This window comes from Patiria miniata, unplaced genomic scaffold, assembly GCF_015706575.1.
Source record: "Patiria miniata isolate m_02_andy unplaced genomic scaffold, ASM1570657v1 HiC_scaffold_2, whole genome shotgun sequence".
In the NCBI taxonomy this organism is placed as follows: Eukaryota; Metazoa; Echinodermata; class Asteroidea; order Valvatida; family Asterinidae; genus Patiria; species Patiria miniata.
The window spans coordinates 12,970,209-12,989,421 of record NW_024037058.1 but is presented as its reverse complement, the minus strand read 5'-3'; the positions used below and the strand labels follow the sequence as shown (position 1 = coordinate 12,989,421).

Sequence of the window (19,213 nt, the reverse complement as noted above, 5' to 3'; positions counted from 1 at the left end):
TGGTACTCGGCACACGTAACATCACGGTCGCAACTGCGAATACAAATGACGTAAACCACTCTGTTTATAGTTCGGAAATCCCACGTTTTACTAATAATAATGGCTACACATGTAGCGCTTGATGAGTTAACCAACCAACGTACTAGTCGGCACAGTGCATTTATATTGATTTGCGGTTAACAAAAGTAGACGATTGACTATCTATTTGTGAGCATTTCCGCGACCTATGAGATGCGTCAATTTATTTGTGTGACCCGCACATTTTGATCACAAAGGGAAAAGAAATTAATATTGCAAATTTAAACAATCACAGGCCGGGGCTATTATATATGTTTCCAGTTTTTGTGTGAATTCATTTGTGACTGACAGAAGTGGAAGATATTGTTTGTGCAATTCGCCAGGGCGGATCCAGGAGGGGGGGGGGGCCTAAAGGGGGCCATGCCCCCCCCCCCAAAAAAAACCACGATTCCAATTTTTTTTTTAGTGACTTCGCATTAAAGGCAGGCAGATGAGTACACCACCATCTTTTCCTAAAACAAAAAAAACCATTGGTTAAAGTGGTAAGAAATCGCCTCAGATCGCACCACAGAGCATCTATAATCCAAAAATATTTCGGGCCCTTAATTAAGCGGGCCCCGAACCCCACGCTGTAATTTTTTTGGGGACACACTTTTTGGGGACCAAAATGTTTCCCCCCCCCAAAAAAATGTTCTGAATCTGACCTTCTCTGTGTGTTTTATTACACAAAATTAAAGTACTTCCGGGAAACTATCCGTGGAACATTGCATGATGGGCTGGGGACCGTGGGGCGGGGTGGAGTTGGCGGAAGTTTCACGATTTTTACGATCATAATGGTGACTGATTAAGCGGGATATGTAGATTAACTTAAGAAACAAAACCGCACGAGTCGAGCGAGTGGCCGCATTATTGTTGAAGTTGCATCTATACATTTTGATCCTGCCACAAAAGAATAACATCTCACTGATAACACTCGTGACTTATCTTCTTTTCCCGTTTAGAAAGCGAAATGTGTCGTTCGATAAACACAAGCATTGCAATGAAAGCGAAAAGAGCTTTTCAAAAATAACACGAATGTACGCACAGAAACCATGAGGTAATTGGTCACGTGAGTCTTTATGAGCCAATCATTTTGCTGCTTGGAGGCACGGCATTGGGAGGGTGCTTTCACATTCAGAGAAGATTTGGCAAAGTTGTTTCATTGCAATTTCTGCCTCTATGAAACTCGGACCTTTGTGTTACAGAACTACGCAACGAAGACAGGACAAAGCTGGAACTTTTTACGCCATTTCAAGTTAATATTAATAACCGCTCATTTATTCTTGAAGAGTGCTCAATGAGCCGCGGTTGGTCGACTGTGTATCATTAAATGACAAGCTCATCACGAGGTAATTATTCGCCTGAAATATTGTTATCTCTACTTAAATGAGATTTAATTCATAGGCATTCACAAGCTTTCAAGACGGAGACCGTTTTACGTCGGGCACCAAATACACCATGAAAGCAATAAAGAAAATGACAGTTTTCTGGGCTGTGATGTACTATATACCTTAGTTCCTGTAATTATTATTACAGCTTTGCTTATTTAAAGACATTTATTGAACGAGGTTTTGCATTGAAATGTGGAGACAGATTGCGAAGAAAAAGGATTAATTGCAAAGTCGATCGTTTGCAGCTATCCAAAAAATAATTGACAAATTATTCTTGAAAAGCATACTTGGTATAAATATAATGGCAAAATAAACTCCCTGTGAAATTATTCTTTTAGGCATGCTGTCAATTTCAAGAAAACAATAAAAGAAGGCCATTTCCTAAGCTGTGTCAAGTGACGCATTTTTGGAAATTCTACGTTTTGACCAACACTTCTACTTAATGTTCCCGAACTTTCCCGAACTCCTTTTCTTTGCCATTAAATTGCACTTGTTTCATGAATTAATTACCTATCAAGGGGTATGGAGACTTTACACCGAGGGACTGTTGCAAGCCTGCTGTTGATACTAGTCGTTCTTAAAGGCCGTCCAAGTCATTGTCAACCATACTGTAAGTGAAGATTTATTTCATACCCACCCTTTAGTTTGCAGAAATGTGCATTTACGACTGCAACTATAGATCACCTCAATTGTCGGGGGGGGGGGGCGTGATCTTAATTCCGGACAAGGACATGTTTATTACAGTGATCGGTTTCTTAAAGGGGTCATGAAGTGAATTTTCCCGAGGAACATATTTTGTGCAACTTTCTACTCCTCTTAAAACGTATATGAAAAATATTTGACATTCCCTTTTGGTTACTTTTATGGAAAAAAATGCACCTCTTTAAACATTTCAAATTGTCTATGCTTTTCCTGAAAAGTAAGGGTGCTGTTCCTGTGATGTCATTATTTTCAGAAAGACACTTCAGTTTAGGGGTTTTTGGTTCAAATTGTGCAACTCATAAATTTACTTATTGAAAAATGGTTGTGAGAAAAGTTTGCTCATTGACGTACTGCAACTAATCACCAAAGAAAAGAAAATTTACGACAGCGAAATATCCAACAGTTGGCAACTTTTGGTGCTGAAATAGCTATAACATTGAGGTTTCCGCATATCACATTTTGCTCATGAATATGGAAATTTTCATCATCATAAAAACCCATAAGGCACCAAATACCCTTACAAATGGCAAAACGGAAATTGAAAATAGGATTTAATGGGACACAAATGTGCATTTCCAAAGATTTCATTAAAAACAATACATGGCATGGGCCCTTTAATTTATTTAGTCAATCGGTCGTGAAGTCGGAATATAATAGGGATATTATTTTGCAAATGGATGAAGGTATTTGTGATCTGTTAAAAAACCTTGCTTTCAAAATAGTAGGAAATGATGGTAAGGTTTTCAATATGGTCCTTTTCACAATTGCTGTAGTTTACATTCCGCTGGAATTATTTTTGTTACAACTAGATGGTTCAAGCGGGGTTTTTGAGGGGATAGTCTATTATGAAACTCCTTCCCCCCCCCCCGGATGGTTCATCGGATACTCCAAGGGAAACAAGCTTTTACACTGATCTCGCAAAAATAGTGTGGGCATATGTGTTCTTCACCATGCTGTTATTCCGAAGAAACCCAGATGTCTCACATTGTCTACAGACAATCTCAATTTCTGAAGGAAAGTTTCATTGGTAGGCGTAGTTGGCAGAGATTGCAAAGGGAATAACTTATTGTGTGCAGAAAAAAACAACCACAGTTACTATAGCCCTAACAGTCCTGAATCCTCCAATTTCAATACGATTTTGCATACCCCCTAGGGAGTTAGGGTAAGCATCATGTATTTCGGGAAAGTGCTATAAAGACAAGTCAGGACAAACAAAAATTAATTATGGGAATGATTACAGACAATACATGGAAATACACAGTGACAAAAGAATGGATTGTCATTGACCATTTTGTTGGCACTTGATTCGAGACCGAATAATTATCTTGTGACTGACAAATTATGTTCCCATGTCCGTCGAAACTTGCGAGGACTTTCGAGGAGGCATTGGACTAATTTGTCCTGTGACGCACGCGTGGACGCAACACAGAGTTTCCACATAATTTTGCGTTAATTGGCTTTGGGTTGTGAACCTTGTACATATTAATGAAAGAGAAAGTAATGATGAAATTGATATAACACGAGAGCTGACGTTATTGAAACCCAAACTGAAACCTTTTTTCCTGTATAAGTTCCATGTTCTACATTACCGTACTTAGTTCTTGAAGATTTTGTTCATAAGACTTCATTTCTTTTGTTCCTTCGGAGCTTTCATTTTGTGATCGCCAATACAGAAATAATTATCATAAGCCACCACCATAAACTTGTGGCTTTTGATTTTAAAACTTATAGGGGTTTACTGAATGAAATCAAAGTAACTGTGTTCGTACCAATTGATAGGGAAAATGTGTGTGTTTTTATTAAGTTGATTTAATGCTTGGGTTTATATCATGTTGGCCTTTTTATGTGCGTGAGAGGAGTTGCAGTATACGTGTAGGCCCTACTTTCTTTAATTGATTAGTTTGCTAAAAAAAGATAGAGCTACAAACCAGTTGAGTTTCTTTTCAATCTGTAGATTGAGTTTCTATTCAATCTGTGTATAAGGTCCACAACACGGGAAACTATATATGTGGAAACTCTGTGTTGCGTCCACACGTGCGTGACGTCGCGGGGTGGGGGGCAAGGGGGGCGCTCCCCCCTCCCCCGGACAAACCCCCAAAAAGGGGGAAATGAGGGAAAAAAGGAAAGAAAAAGAGACGCAAAGTCATATTGCTGATAATTTAATTGGTTGGGGGGGGGGCAAATGTCCCTGCCTATATAATACCTCGAGAAAAATGATCAATCGAGAATAGGCTGGAATAGTATAGGAATTTTGAAAAAAATCCTGGCGACGCCCTTGTGCGTGACAGGACACAAGAGTCCAGTGCCTTCTCGAAAGTCCTCGCTAGTTTCGCAGAGAAAACTCAAAATGTGTTCTTGTATGATTTTAATATGGTGGTTCAATTCGTTCGTTCTTGTGAGTCAACCCTTTAGAACCTAAAATCACGGCCAAAATGGTTGGGACACTTCCTGAGCCTGCCATGGTCACCCACTCCCCCGCTCTCCCGGTCAATGTTGTTCTCTCCAGCTGATGGAGTACACACCACGCAGTGAGAGACAGCATTGAGTGGGCGGGGCCGGTAGGTTGAGGGCCCAGCGAGATTTGTACAGGATTGTAGCTACACAGGTATCTTAGTTGTCTCAAGCCATTTTATGGTGTCGTCGAGACTGGCGAGGCATTCGTAGCCACGGGGGGGGGGGATACTTGGCACGAGGTGATGATGTGGTCAATAGTTTGAGGAGCACCGCATTGCCACTGATCTGATGGCCTGGCTCCAATTTTCTTCAGGAATGAGGCATTTTCCCGTCCAAACCCAGAACGTAGGCGGTGCAAGCTTTTCTTTACTGGCAACATCCAGCTACTTGGTACTTGGTTAGTTTCCTCCTGAAACATCCTCTAGGGATCTTGACTAGGAGGTCAGGTGGTTTGGTTGTTGGAGGCTTGGTGTAGTTGTGGGGATTTTAAGAGGATTCGTCCCACTCCTTAGCCCATCTGTCTGATGCCCATGCATGCACGATGTTGTGAGTGGGTGCTGTTCTTGGAGCATCTTCACCTGGATAGCAAAGTACGTACGAGATATCCTTTGCTTTTTATCGCTCGCTGTGAGAGTCGGTATCAGGTTGTTGGATCATCTGCCTTTTGGCCAGTTTGAGGGTGTTCTGACGACGAATAGCCTTTATATGTGAAGGTGTAATTAATTCCAGAGAGTACACAGGCATAGCTTCAGTTTGGGTGGAGGCAATCGATTCCGAAATCAACCTCATTGCCTCATTCATTGCAGTGTCAACTGACTAGGTGTGGATGCTGTGGCCCCAGGTAGGTGGTAGTGTTCCTGTTATCATGGAACTCCCAATAAAAATTACAAAGCAAGTTTCGTCAAGAACAACGTATCAAAGAGTCAGAAGGTGCGCGTTACCTCTGTTTCGTATTTCTTAAACCAAAAGTTCCCCTCCCCTTGAAAAAAAAATATATATCAGCAAACGGCTGTCTCCATATTTGGACCTAAACTACCGAATAAACTGCTGCAAGTTCCAATCAGTTGGGAAAAAAACACATTATAATGGATCACAACAGAGAAAGCATGTGATGTTCTTTATCACTCCCATACAGCACAACCTAAATTAACACAACAGCCGAGCACTTCGATCTACTACTTCAGTCACTATGGATCGCAGACGCCCACTTTCTCGCTTCCATGCCAGGCGAATGGCACGCAACCTCTAACGTAAGTAAACGCCATTCCTCTGTGCAGTTTTACAATCTGCCTGCGGTTCATATTATAGGCGATTTTGTTTCCCTATAGGCCTGCTACTCATACATTTTTCCCCCGAAAAAAAATTCATTGTCATGCAGACATTGATTTTGATGTGATGTTGTAGTTATTTTGTTGTCTATTTTACGCGTGTATTTTATTCTACCAGTCTGATTTTTAGTATGTCATGAATCATTGGAAATTTGATGTAATTTTGGACTTTAAATTTAAGTTTGTTAGTTGGTGTGTGTGTGGTGTAAGAGACCGAAACTCCGAAAGGAATACTAAGTCGAAGTCGAAGAATTCAGTCGAAATGAATCGAATTCTATCGACTCCGTCGGACCGGATCGGATCGAAAAAAAAAACCCTATAGGCCTATATACCACATAATTTGAATTAAGGAAACAAATAACGACGATAAATTATATCTTCATTATTTGTTTTCTTTCTATTTTGGTGATTAATAAATCCCTGAACAGATATCGGTGGGAGCGCAATGGCAAGACAGTGTTTCAAACCAATAACTCCAGCAGGAATGAGTCATTGGTGCTGATGTCAGCGAGTAAGGCTGACATCATAGGGAACTACACCTGCTTTGCTACCAATTACTTGGGTACCGCAGTCTCCAACACCGCCAGAGTGCAGTTTGCCTGTAAGTTTGAAATGAGTCTGCAAACCCCCTCCAAAAAAAGAACTGTATGTTACATTATTTGGTGTATGTGATGTGTTCCATCCAAAGCTTTTTCTTGGCAGATGGTAGAGCATATTGAATATTTTTAAAACATAAATGTTTCCCATAGTTTAATCGTAGAAAAACGCATTCTTTGCTCATTTGAAGGTCATGATGTCACAAAGGTGTTAAAGGTGTTAAACTTTTTCTCTCAAAAAGCCTGAACAAATTTTGTTTGCATTTCTTGAACTGATGCACAAAGCATTCAAAAGATCAACTTACAGGAAGCTAGAGTACGATCTGAAGTTAACCTCCAATAAATGGAAAAGGAAGTGATTACATGGACAACTTTGCGACAGTTCCTTTTTTGCATAATTTCTTTGGTCATACGTCATAAAGCGCCACAAAATAACGAAATTCGGGCCTCGTTTGGTTGGAAATCAGAGTAAATCACAACATTAAGTTTTACAGCATTGCCAGTTGTTGCAAACTGAACTTTCTGATTCCTTTTATAGATGGCAAAATAAGAAGTATACTTTTAAGTTTGATGTCGTTTGAGTTGGCCTTACTTCATTGGAATGGTTAGGCCCTAAACTTAAGCCACATACTGCCGGATTTGTCTTATTACTGGCCATGATGGATGTTAAGTAGAATGATCATTGTTAAACAGTTGCTTTCTGCAGTATTTCATGTGCCGATTACTTAATTCTCAATTTGTGAAGGTGGTTATTGATTTTTTGACTCTGTTAAGTTTTGAACAATTTCAATGACGACACCAAAAACTACAACGTGAGCGAGGGCAGCTGGCTGAGGCTGGCCTGCGACGCACCGGACGGACAGCCAGCACCCGCCATCTCCTGGACCCGTGACGGGCAACCGGTGTTCGTCAACGGCTCATCGTGGGATCCGGACCGCAAGATGGTTCAAGATCGCGCCGGTGGGCTGGTGCTTCTGAATGCGTCACTTTCCGACAGCGGACCTTATGTGTGTGAAGTACAGTCCCCGGCCATACCCGCTGCCGTATACTCTCGGGAAATAGAAGTTGTCGTTGAGGAAAGTAAGCAGGACATGTGATCTGACTAGTCGTCAATCTCAATCATTATTGTAGTGATGAGGTAGACAAAACTTTGATGTTTACTATCAATCGTGGAGGCAGGCTTGTAGCTACTACAGCCAGACTGGTGTATAAGGGCTGGATAGACCCTTTACAGTATTTAAAAAAAGTATCATCAATGCCGCAACCATTTCAATAGTTACCAAGGGCCAGATAAGGTCCTTAAAAATTACATTCTTTCCATTACATTGAATGTAATGGACAAGTGCATGGACCCATTTAGACATTTGGGGCGAGTCTTACAAGTTACCCATCCGGGCTCCGGTAGTCCATGATGGCTACGTGATGGGAGATCAAGACACATACATGTACGTAATGAGACAGTTATAGTTGGGTACACTTAATGTGGTATTTTCTTTATAAAGTTTATAAACAATGCGCGGCACTTTGGAGAACTAACTCGGACACCCAGCCTTCTATATTTTTGGCCGGTACTGACTTGGAAGTGCTCATACAGAATTACTGTATAGCTTCCATTCTTTTTTGTGCAGCAACCGTCGGAGTCCCCCTGCAACCGCCAGAGATACTGGAGTGGGCCCCAGTCGTCGAGGCGTTGGTCGGTGAAGACGTGAAGCTCTATTGTCTTGCGGTTGGAAAGTAAGTTCATTATACGAAGGAATATGCGCTTCAAGTAATGAAAGAGCAGGCTAGGGTTCTAACTTACGTCACTGTGAAATAATGATTATTCTTCCGTGTAATTAAGAAACCCTTTAAGTTGACAATATAGGTACTGCCCGTACTTCTTTTGAACAATTCACATTTTTCTCCTAACGAGGTTTCCACTTGTATGTTTTATTTTTGACACATTTTGTGTGTTTTGGGGCGTCTGCAACCCTTAAAAAAATTGTACTATTAGAACTACTATTTTGGGTTGATTTTACACACACAAACAGATACGCCTTGAGCGTAGAGGTAGACAGGGTACAGCTGCCTACATTATCGATTATGGAAGGCGGATGGGCATGAAACAGTCTTTTCTGTGAGAACTGAATTATTTTGTTGCGCCGCAAAGAATTCGAAAAGTATATACCGGGTAGCGAACTGAATAATAACCGTCGGCTTGGCCATTTATTATTTTATATAATCTGGTTTTATTTGCTTCGTTTCTTGACAGTCCAACACCATCTGTCCGTTGGAGCCGCCAACACTACCCATCATTCCAAGCTGCTGAGGGGGCCGTACTCACTGTGCGCAATGTGCAGCTTGATCACGACGATGGCGACTACACGTGCACGGCTTGGTCAACGAATGGTCGGGAAGTCAATCAAACCACAGCTTTGCATATTGAAGGTATAGGGATATTGCCTTGATGATTCCTTCATGTCTGTATAAAGACTGCCGATATATTATCATAGCTTATTGAATCCGTACACAATCTTGCCCACAGCAGAAATGGCCTGTGGGTGGACGAGCCCAACAGCACTGCATGAACTCCTCTAGCTCTCTGCGCATGTGACGTTATGACCATCGTGAATGACGTCATGATGGATATCCAATCTCGGCTCAGTGCTATTCTAGATATATTGAACTTGTCACATGAAAGTGGTATAGCAATGCTTATATTTTTTTGCGGTTGGATGCGCGCAGCCCATCTATCTTTGCTGGGCTTCAGCAGTGTCATAATGCTGCCTCATTTGCGTGCTAAACTCCTGGTGCTGAATTTAATTCGATTAGATTTGTGGGAATATTGTCTACAAATAGTGTGAAGTTGTGCGACAAAGCGAAGGCAAGACACAACATACGTTTTCGTTGATCCATGATAGAACGGATAGAAGTAAGCCTATCTTTTAAATTGTATAGTGTTGGCATTTTGGTTTCCCTTAACAGCTGCACCTTACTGGATCGTCAAGCCTAAGGATACCACTGTTTACAAAGGCAAAGGGGCCACAATGTCATGTCAGGCGGGTGGCAAGCCAGAACCAGACATTAAATGGATGGAGAACGGTGTACACAAACCAGAATATGGTAAGGTCATAACAAGGCGACAATTCGGGCGATTCACAAATTTGGAAAAGCAGGTGTTTGTGGCGCTATATAACCCTGATTAACCCACAAGTGCATCCTGGAAAAGTCAAATTCGTTTGTGGTCATTGCAGCCTTTTAATTATTTTTTGTTGGGCAACAAGTATTTTTTTATTTGTGACGTTAATAAACAATGACTTCACATTCGAGGTTACATTTGATTGATGTGAGTGAAGCTTACTAAATAAATAGTGTTTTTTCCCCTCCAAAGACGGTGCTTCATCAGTTCTGATGAATAACGTCACAATGGCAGACAGAAAGGTTTACCAGTGCACAGCATCGAACGTCCACGGGCAGATCATGGCCAACGCCATCTTGGATGTAACGGGTATGTTTAAAAGCAGACGATGTTTTCACAGCAAGCTGTTTGTTTGACTCGTTTCCAGTCGCTCAATATTATGTTCTGACTCGTGCCTGTGCAAGCCGGTGCGGCAAGAACAAGTCTAACCATTACAATGACAAATTCGAGTAATTGACAATTGCCTCATTGTTTTCATAGAGTCCCCACCGCACTTTATCCAATGGCATATGACCATCCTTATCTCAAAAACTTGCGAAGGAAACGCATTCGTCGCAATGGGCTGTGGGTACTTGCATTTCCCGCGCATGGCTCGTGCAAGCATGGAAGTACTGAGCCCGAGTCACTTATTATAGGTATTCACGCTTGTATCAAATTACCACATGACAAATTAGACGTCAACACTTATCCTGGATTAGGCGATTGAGACGAGCAATATTCGAATAGGATTGTGTGCTGATCATTCACCGATAGGGCCTACAGACAAGGCAAAAACATTGAAAACTCATGTTTGTTAATTGTTTTCCCTAATTTCTTCTGTGCAGAGCATCCACGGGTTAGCCCATCTGGAATCAGAGTCAGTATCCAAAGCAGGGAATCTGTCCTCATTTCATGGAACCCAATCGACGATGATCGCCTCACTGGGTTTAAGGTTCGTTATCAAGTCATGATCATTATACATGCACAATGGGCATGTACCGGGTGCATATACCTATGTTCCCCAATACCGATGTTCCCCAATACGGATGTTCCCCGAAATCCTTACCATATAACCCTAACCCTAATCCTAAGAATTTCAGGGAACATCGGTATTGGGAACCATAGGTATTGGGGAACATCGGGTAGACCCCCGTGTACCAAGTAGGCTGTGAGTGCTGGATCCGTGCTCTTTTCTGCCTGTTGCTGGCAAACTGATCATAGTCCAAAGTAAATAAAGATATAAAAGAACAGAACGAAATAATTATAATAAAGAAATCATTTTTACGGGAAATGGTACCTTTATTAGGGAACATTCCGATAGGATTGGGTTGTGCAAAACAAAATTTCTCCCTAACTTAAAATACCCCTAACCCCTATTTTCCCTTGCCTTATCTATACCCCAACGAATATATTGGTATATTTATGTTTTGAACCACGAGCAATCGATTTAGCCTATTTGCGACATTAACAATTTGCCTCTAAAGCAGGAGTTGGGACATTATGAGACATTGAAATGTCTTCCTAATCCCGGGGTCTCCCTAATGTAAACCTAATGATGGAAAAGGTCTTCTTACGGGTACATTACTAGGAATTACAATAACTATGCATTTCCTGGCTCTCTTGATCTTCTAAGGTGAGGTACCAGCGTTCAGATAGCATCAAACCGAAACGGAAGGACTGCTATAGGGAAAGCTCCTGCATCCTGAAACATCTCAAAAGGAACGCCAAATTTTACTTCCGGGTCGTCGCCGTTTATAATAATGGCAGCTTTCAAAATGAATCTGATACCTACTCTTTCAACTTGGCACCCAAAGGTGATTTTTTTGTATTCGTTGTCGATAGTTGTGAGGCTTACTGTAAACCTTCCCCATATACAAGGTGAGTCCGAATGAAAGTGACCTGGATTCAGGATTGTTTTTCCCTTTAAACTGCAATTAAATTTGACACATCAATGAAGCCTGTATTAAAAACGAGAATGTTCTGACAATCGCGTGAGAAAAAAACAAATTACTGAAATTGGTCCATGCTATCAGAAGTTATGCATGTTTTTACTCAAAGAAGCCATTAGCAAATCCATGGAATACAATTTTGAAGCTATGTTACTGATTAATGTAGCAACCAACGGATATTGTATCACCAACCGATAATGTCACACAAATTGACCGACACTGTATCACTAACCGATAATGTAACAGAAATTGACCGATAGTGTAGCAAACGTTACTACACTATCGGTCAATATTTGTTACATTACTCGGGTAAGACCGATAATAGGGAGGTTTCGCAAGCGAACGGATACGCTTACACTTACGTTTATACGGTGGCCCACAACTGTCACGGCAAAAGCAAAAGCGCCACGGCAAGCGCAACAGCGCCGCGGCAAGCGCAACAGCGCCACGGCAAGCGCAAAAGCGCCACGGCAAAACAAAAAGCGCCGCGGCAAAACAAAAAGCGCCGCGGCAAAAGAAAAAGCGCCGCGGCAAAAGAAAAAGCGCCGCGGCAAAAGAAAAAGCGCCGCGGCAAAAGAAAAAGCGCCACGGCAAAACAAAAAGCGCCGCGGCCAAAGAAAAAGCGCCACGGCAAGCGCAAAAGCGCCGCGGCAAGCGCAAAAGCGCCACGGCAAGCGCAAAAGCGCCACGGCAAGCGCAAAAGCGCCACGGCAAGCGCAAAAGCGCCTCGGCGAAAGCAAAAGCGCCACGGGTTTATTGGGAAGGGGCGTAATCAAACATGCCGCTACTACATCAAAAAAATAAAATGGGAAGGAGAATGGCCGCCACCAGGAATTCTTATTAAGCACAGAATTTAATTCTTTGAGAAGTGATTTTATGGCTGAGAAAATACCAAGGCCAAGGAAAACCGGTCAGTGCAAGCAACGTTCAGTAAAAACAATCGTCGATATTAATTTGTTGTAGGATAATTATTATTCCAAGAGAGTTGCTGCCGTGAATCAGAGTTTATAAAGGAGTGGGACTCACTATCAGCACCATCAGGGCCGTTCCTCATTTCTTTACATTTCGTGGGATGCAAACAATTAGGGAGGACGGGAGGCTCTGTGAGCTGATGCATTTTTTTGAAGAGTTTTTTTTCCCTTCCGATTAGCATGCAGAGAAGAGTTCCGTTAATTTGAGACTTAGTTCACCCATGGGCGTCGCGAGGGGGGGGGGCAAGGGGCGCTCCCCCCCCCCCGGAATAGCACACAAAAAAGGAAGGGGAAAAAAAAGAAAAAAAGAAAAGAAAAAGAGGCGCGAAGTCATAGTGGTGTAAATTGAATGAGTTGGGGGGGGGGCAAAATGTCCCTGCCCCCGTCTAAAACTGAGAATCTGTTCAAATCGAGAATTTGTTCAGAAATCCAAGAATTGTTTTGGAAAAATATGTTTTGCCCCCCTCTAGAAAAAAATCCTGGCGACGCCCATGAGTTCACCGGTGTGTATACCAGTGTAGGCACACAATTGAGCTGCCCAGAGTTTGGATATAGAATAAGAAAGAAAGAAATTAACTTAGAACCTAGAACTCATTGGCCCACCCACCCCAGGCTCAAGAAACCAAGAAGCCGAACAAGACCTCATGATGCTTAGCGATAGCGATGATAAGTTGCCCTGTGGACAGTCTTCCACATCCTCGCAGAATCAGCCTGCAGGGCAGAAAGAGGGCTTGTTTCCGGCATCAAATAGTTCTGTATTCACTCGAAACAAAGCAAACGGCTCTTTTCAGAGCCACCAAATTTTCATAGAAGAGCTTAGAACTGTGCATCTGAACGATAAACACTTCTCCCATGTCTCTCCCTTACCCCCCCTTTTGAAGTTAATTTATTTATTTCTTATTCTATATCCAAAGTCTTCACCTGTGTTACGTTTCTTTCATGTAATCCACGACCTAACCTCCTCTGTCGAAAGCGTTGCAACTGTCTAATAGAACGATCCATTTCTCGATTTGTGAGTTATCTTCAACTCAGTCGTGTTTATTGGGAGGGGGCGTAATTATACATGCCGCCACTACATCTAAAATTAAATGGAAAGGAGTATGGCCGCCACCATGAATTATTTTAATCACAGACTTTAATTCTTTGAGAAGTGATTTTATGGCTGAGAAAATAGCAAGGAAAACATGTCAGTGCAAGCAACGTTCAGGGAAGAGTTTTGAAATTCCCGCTCTCTGGGAATTTCTAACCTCATGGGCCCGCGGGCGAGTTACGTGTTGACAAGCCTTACCCACCCACTGCCGCAGCCCTGCAGGAGAGCCTTAATCGAGTTCCTAGATTTGTATGATATACTGAAAAAGAAAAAAAAATTAACTCATACACTCTGGGCAGCTCACTTGCGTGCATACACTGGTATACACACCTGTGAACTAAGGCTCAAATTAACGGAACTCTTCTCTGCATGCTAGTCGGAGGGAAAAAAACATGTCTTCACAAATGCTTCAGCTCACAGAGCCTCCCGTCCTCGTAATTGTTTGCATCCCACGAAATGTAAAGAAATGAGGAACGGCCCTGATGGTGCTGATATAGCGAGTCCTACTTTCCCTCTCCTTTATAAACTCTGATTCACGGCAGGAACTCTCTTGGAATAATCTTGGAATCATCCTACAACAAATTAATATCGACGATTTATCAGTCCCTGAACGTTGCTTCACTGACCGGTTTTCCTTGCTATTTTCTCAGCAATAAAATCACTTTCTCAAAGAATTTAATTCTGTGATTAATAAGAATTCCTGGTGGCGGCCATTCTCCTTCCCATTTTATTTTTTGATGTAGTAGCGGCATGTATGATTACGCCCCTTCCCAATAAACCTGTGGCGCTTTTGCTTTCGCCGTGGCGCTTTTGCTTTTGCCGCGGCGCTTTTGCTTTTGCCGCGGCGCTAATTTTGCGCTTGCCGCGGCGCTTTTGCGCTTGCCAGGGCGCTTTTGCGCTTGCCGCGGCGCTTTTGCGCTTGCCGTGGCGCTTTTGCTTTTGCCGCGGCGCTTTTGCGCTTGCCGCGGCGCTGTTGCTTTTGCCATGGCGCTTTTGCGCTTGCCGCGGCGCTTTTGCGCTTGCCAGGGCGCTTTTGCGCTTGACAGGGCGCTTTTGCGCTTGCCGCGGCGCTGTTGCTTTTGCCGTGGCGCTTTTGCTTTTGCCGCGGCGCTTTTGCGCTTGCCGTGGCGCTTTTGCGCTTGCCGTGACAGTTGTGGGCCACCGTACGTTTAGCTATCCGTATCCGTTTTTTACTTACGTGTAGCGAGCGAGATATGCGTGTCGTCTGCACGTATGACGTCATACGCCACTCACTATCCGCTAAACGTGCAGACGACACGCATATCTCGCTCGCTACACGTAAGTAAAAAACGGATACGGATAGCTAAGCGTAAGTGTAAGCGTATCCGTTCGCTTGCGAAACCTCCCTACTGTAACAACAATCGACTGATAGTGTAGTACATTTTTACTACACTATCGGTCAATTTCTCGGTTAGTGATACAGTATCGGTCAATTTGTGTGGCATTATCGGTTGGTGATACATTATCCGTTGGTTACTACATTATCAGTTGTAACATGGGGAACAAATGAAGTTTTTTTTTCTGAAACGATGATGGTGGTGGTTGTTTGTTTTTCTTTCCAAGTTTTCGTTCGTTCGTGGAGGTAGGAAAACCACCATGGTTCATTGTATTTGTAAGGGTATTCATCAATGCGTATTGGTAAATGATCAGTATACAGGACAAGTGAATTGTGATATTTGTATTAAAATGGAAATAACTTGTGAATAGGGTACGCAAATTACGTGAAATGTTCACAGTTTATAGTCAATAACATGTACTTCATCCCTAATATGGTGTTTTTTTTTAATGGAGCGAGCCACATATGTAATAATATATATATATATTTCAAATTCGGTAATTTTCTTTTCGACTCACCTTGAGTTACTCAAAATGACGCATCATGTACGTGGCTCACTGTTTTTGGGAGGGGGGTGGGGAAAGTCACACAATTTAGGTTTTCTTTCCTTGAATTTCTTATTGCATTAACTCAATCTTGGGTTTCCATTTGTGTGTGTGTACTTTTGCAGATACCTACCGCCCCTATAGATCACCCACACTCTGGAACTTGTTCAACACAGCGTTATACTGCGTCATAGTATTGGGTGTGTCCACTCCGCTCATCATGTGTATCATACTTTGCATCCGTGACCAGTACGTTCATGTTATTTTTTTTAAAAAGTGGATAACCTGGGCCTAATATTACTTAGCAGATTTCTGCATTTGGTATTTCCTTGAAATCGGTTCCTCATAGAAATCGACGTTGTTTTCCCACTGAAAATTCCAAAAAACAATTATGGCTAATTCATGTAAGTACCGTACCTCTCAAAACGAAAAGATTATGGTTTAAATATAATTTAAAGCATTAGCGCACGTACTACATCTTTCTTTATTGTAAAAACACAGCAAGACATTGTTTTTGCGTTTGTGTTGGAAATTGGTCGTACACGTTTATTTTCACTCCTCAATAAAATTGCAAGGAAAGAGTTGGGAAGATATGTGTTTGTGTAAATTTTACTTGGGCCACTCTCACCTGGGATATGAGAGTGAGAGTGGTCCGAGTAAAATGTACACATTCACTTAATTGATTGTATTTCTGGATCTGGGACCCTAATGGAATTGTGTAAAACGGAGTGGATTGAGAAATTTTCAGGCTTTATATAATTTCATTGAAGAAAAAAAAAAAGAATCACTTTTAATTATTTGTTTTCTGAATGTTGCACTTTTTTGGGCACACACTCTGCATTGTGATAATATGCATATGCTCTTGATTTCAGAATAAATGGTTACGAGCCCGATGATGAAGATGAAGATGACGGTTGGGGAGGAAGAGGGAACAATACGCCAAAAGGTATGTTGCACGCGTTGGATAGGCAGAACTGGCGTCTCTAGTTTTGAGAACCGAGTAGATAGTTGCCAAAAAATCAACAACAACCAAAAACAAACAAATCTATCGTTTCATTTAGCTATAGATTCCCATAAGTTCTTGCATATAGTTGGATTGATTACGCCTTCAGAGCCTTAGTGCATGTCGTTTGTTTTTCTGTGCAGATAAAAACTTCTTTTCCCTCTTTTATTCTCTCTCATTACTGCAGTTGAAAAGGTTAAGACCGTGAAAACAGTGGCTCGCCAGCAACATGGCGCAGGCGCAGGACCATCACAGAGCAATGCCAACCATGTGGTCTAAAAACCTACAAAGTCTGAGTTTCATGGTGTGTGCACCAGTTGCAAACGTATGGCGCAATATTGAAAGTGGATATTGTTTTTCTTTTTTTTTCCCGGGGAGGAGGGGCTTATGGTGTGAATATGCATGATCTGAGATTAAATTTGATTGCGATACAGTTATGCCTATTTCTTTCACTCATATTATACCAAACAAGGTCTTTGTGCGAACCTCTAACAAGTATCCCCGATTCACTTTGGGAAATAACTAAACGGGAAGAAGGAGTTGTGCCTGACAGTTTTGTCAATTTTACATTCGATCTGTGATTTTTTTTTTGATGTAGGCCTTAACGTTGGTGTGGACGTATTCATTGTGTAAAATAGGCTGCATTTCAAGCGCGCTTTCAAGCAAATATGTAGGCCCTAACTCCTTGCATTTCACTTTTTTTCGGTCGCGGACGGGAAGATTTTTCCCATCCCTGGATAAACCAGAGGCGGGGTCTATGATAGCAGCGAATCTGAAGCTAGAGCTGTGCCAAATCTCTGCCTACCGCACCTCCTCTGCCCCCCATGAAAAGGTCAAAAATTGCCCAAAGATGCATTTTTTCCCCCTTAACTATTCGCCTATATAGGTAGTACATGTATAATTATTTCTAACAAAATCGTTGATATTTTTCGTTGATAATATACACATGTACCTAGTTTCCCATTCGCGAATGGATCAATCCGCAACTCGAAAGGGATTCAATTTGGTTATTGTATGTCTGCATTGTCTCCTCGTGAAAACTGTTATCGTGTAAAATTGAAATAGACAATCAAATTAGAGTATCTCTTTTAAGATTCCCCAAACTATGTTCGTTTGGAACATTAATCCCGATTTGTATAAGCACTACGCCTGGAGCAACTTAATTGCAATTCTAGGTCTATATAGCTTCATGAAAATATTTCATTTGCAACTCTGCTATTTGTAACTTAAATTCAAGACGACAGTGAAAATTAAATTGTTCATGGATTGAATGATATTAACATTAGTGCTAAATTAATTATGGCCTTGGATGTGTATCCAAAATAATAGATTTGTATCTCTACATAATGGGCTGCACAAAAACAAATGCCGTGTGTATACCGCAATATTTATCTAACTCTATATGCTTGGATTCCTACTTTAATATAACCCATTTATAGACTACTTCGAGTATTACACACTAATAAAGCAATTGATATACATGCATAATATTTTGAACTGCTCCATTCAACCAAATTGAGCTGGCGGCCGTAGTTTGCTTGTGTGTGGGTCTATGTCACGTGCTTAGAATTAATTGGAAATGAGTTGTTGCAATATACCATATTTTGCAATGTCAGTCATCTGAATATGCCCATGACATCTTGTAGAAGAATTTGTTCCCATACAATTATACTTTGTGTGGGCTATACACGCTGAAAACGAACTCTACATATTATGTACATAATGGTCTTTATGTACAATTGACAGTGTTTAATTGAAATGGTTGGATAGAGTATATACTCCGATAGGAAGACTTAATTACTCATTGCTAAGTTAGGTTTAAACAAACTGTACTTGTAGGCCATGTATTTCGTAAATTGTAGAATAGATTATCGCGTTAAAGTATTGATATGGGATATTTATATACACTAAAAACTATACCGGTAATTGTATTTACATATAGATTGTGTAATCAAGAAGAGAAATGTAATCTTCTGTAAAGCGACATTGGGGTTGCCGATGCACGGTTTTCAAACCTCCTTTGCTTGAGGCATTGACTTCTGGTTCCTAGCAGTTATTTATACTAAGGTTCAAGTCAGAAGCAAACACCAAAAACGTTGGCGTGATGATTTTGATTGTTTCCAGGATTTATTTTTAACCTTTGCATTCCGGCAACCACATTCGAGGTGTTTTTTTTTGTTGAATCCAACACTTACATAGGTTAGATTCGGTCAGTGACATCCAGCATTTTAAATGTTGAATCCAGCATTTTAAATTTTAAAATCCAATTTGAGTGTTAATTCAACACTTGTTTACAGTGTTAACTTCGAAAGTGTTGGATTTAACAGGTAAAATGCATTGCTGGATTCAACATTTTCAAAGTGTGGTCACTGAACGGCCGAACCTATGTAAGGCCAAAAAAAAAAGTCTCCGGTTTCTGGTATGCGCGCGCGTCGCCGTAGCCATGCGCGTCGGCAAAATGAAAAAAAAAATTTCAATAAAAGATGATGTCTAAAAACCGCCAAACTCTCTGGTTTGACTGGAATCCTGCTGCAGCACAATTTTAACGTGTTTTTAGATGGGGTTATGATTGAGAATAAGCTTTATGTGGCCTCTCTGGACTCCCATATATTT

At 41.4% G+C, this 19,213-nt stretch overlaps 1 protein-coding gene across 1 annotated transcript; it reads left to right on the top strand.

Annotated features, from left to right (window-relative positions):
• Window positions 1-853: 853 nt before the first annotated feature.
• On the top strand, window positions 854-19,058 carry LOC119726557 (contactin-5-like). Its single transcript, XM_038198291.1, has 14 exons — window positions 854-1,406; window positions 1,967-2,058; window positions 5,740-5,854; window positions 6,361-6,533; window positions 7,303-7,608; window positions 8,157-8,262; window positions 8,780-8,955; window positions 9,493-9,630; window positions 9,899-10,015; window positions 10,531-10,637; window positions 11,319-11,499; window positions 15,723-15,846; window positions 16,470-16,543; window positions 16,788-19,058. Exons 2-14 carry the CDS (start codon window positions 1,971-1,973, stop codon window positions 16,877-16,879), a joined length of 1,797 nt encoding a protein of 598 aa, XP_038054219.1. The 5' UTR covers window positions 854-1,406; window positions 1,967-1,970; the 3' UTR covers window positions 16,880-19,058.
• Window positions 19,059-19,213: the final 155 nt, after the last annotated feature.

What these genes read in the sequence shown, in the direction of transcription:
- LOC119726557 (XM_038198291.1), top strand. Translation starts at nt 1,971, where the DNA reads ATGGAGACTTTACACCGAGGGACTGTTGCAAGCCTGCTGTTGATACTA. An exon ending in AATGGCACGCAACCTCTAAC is followed by an intron (nt 5,855 to 6,360) that starts GTAAGTAAACGC and finishes ATCCCTGAACAG; the next exon opens with ATATCGGTGGGAGCGCAATG. An exon ending in TGTACACAAACCAGAATATG is followed by an intron (nt 9,631 to 9,898) that starts GTAAGGTCATAA and finishes TCCCCTCCAAAG; the next exon opens with ACGGTGCTTCATCAGTTCTG.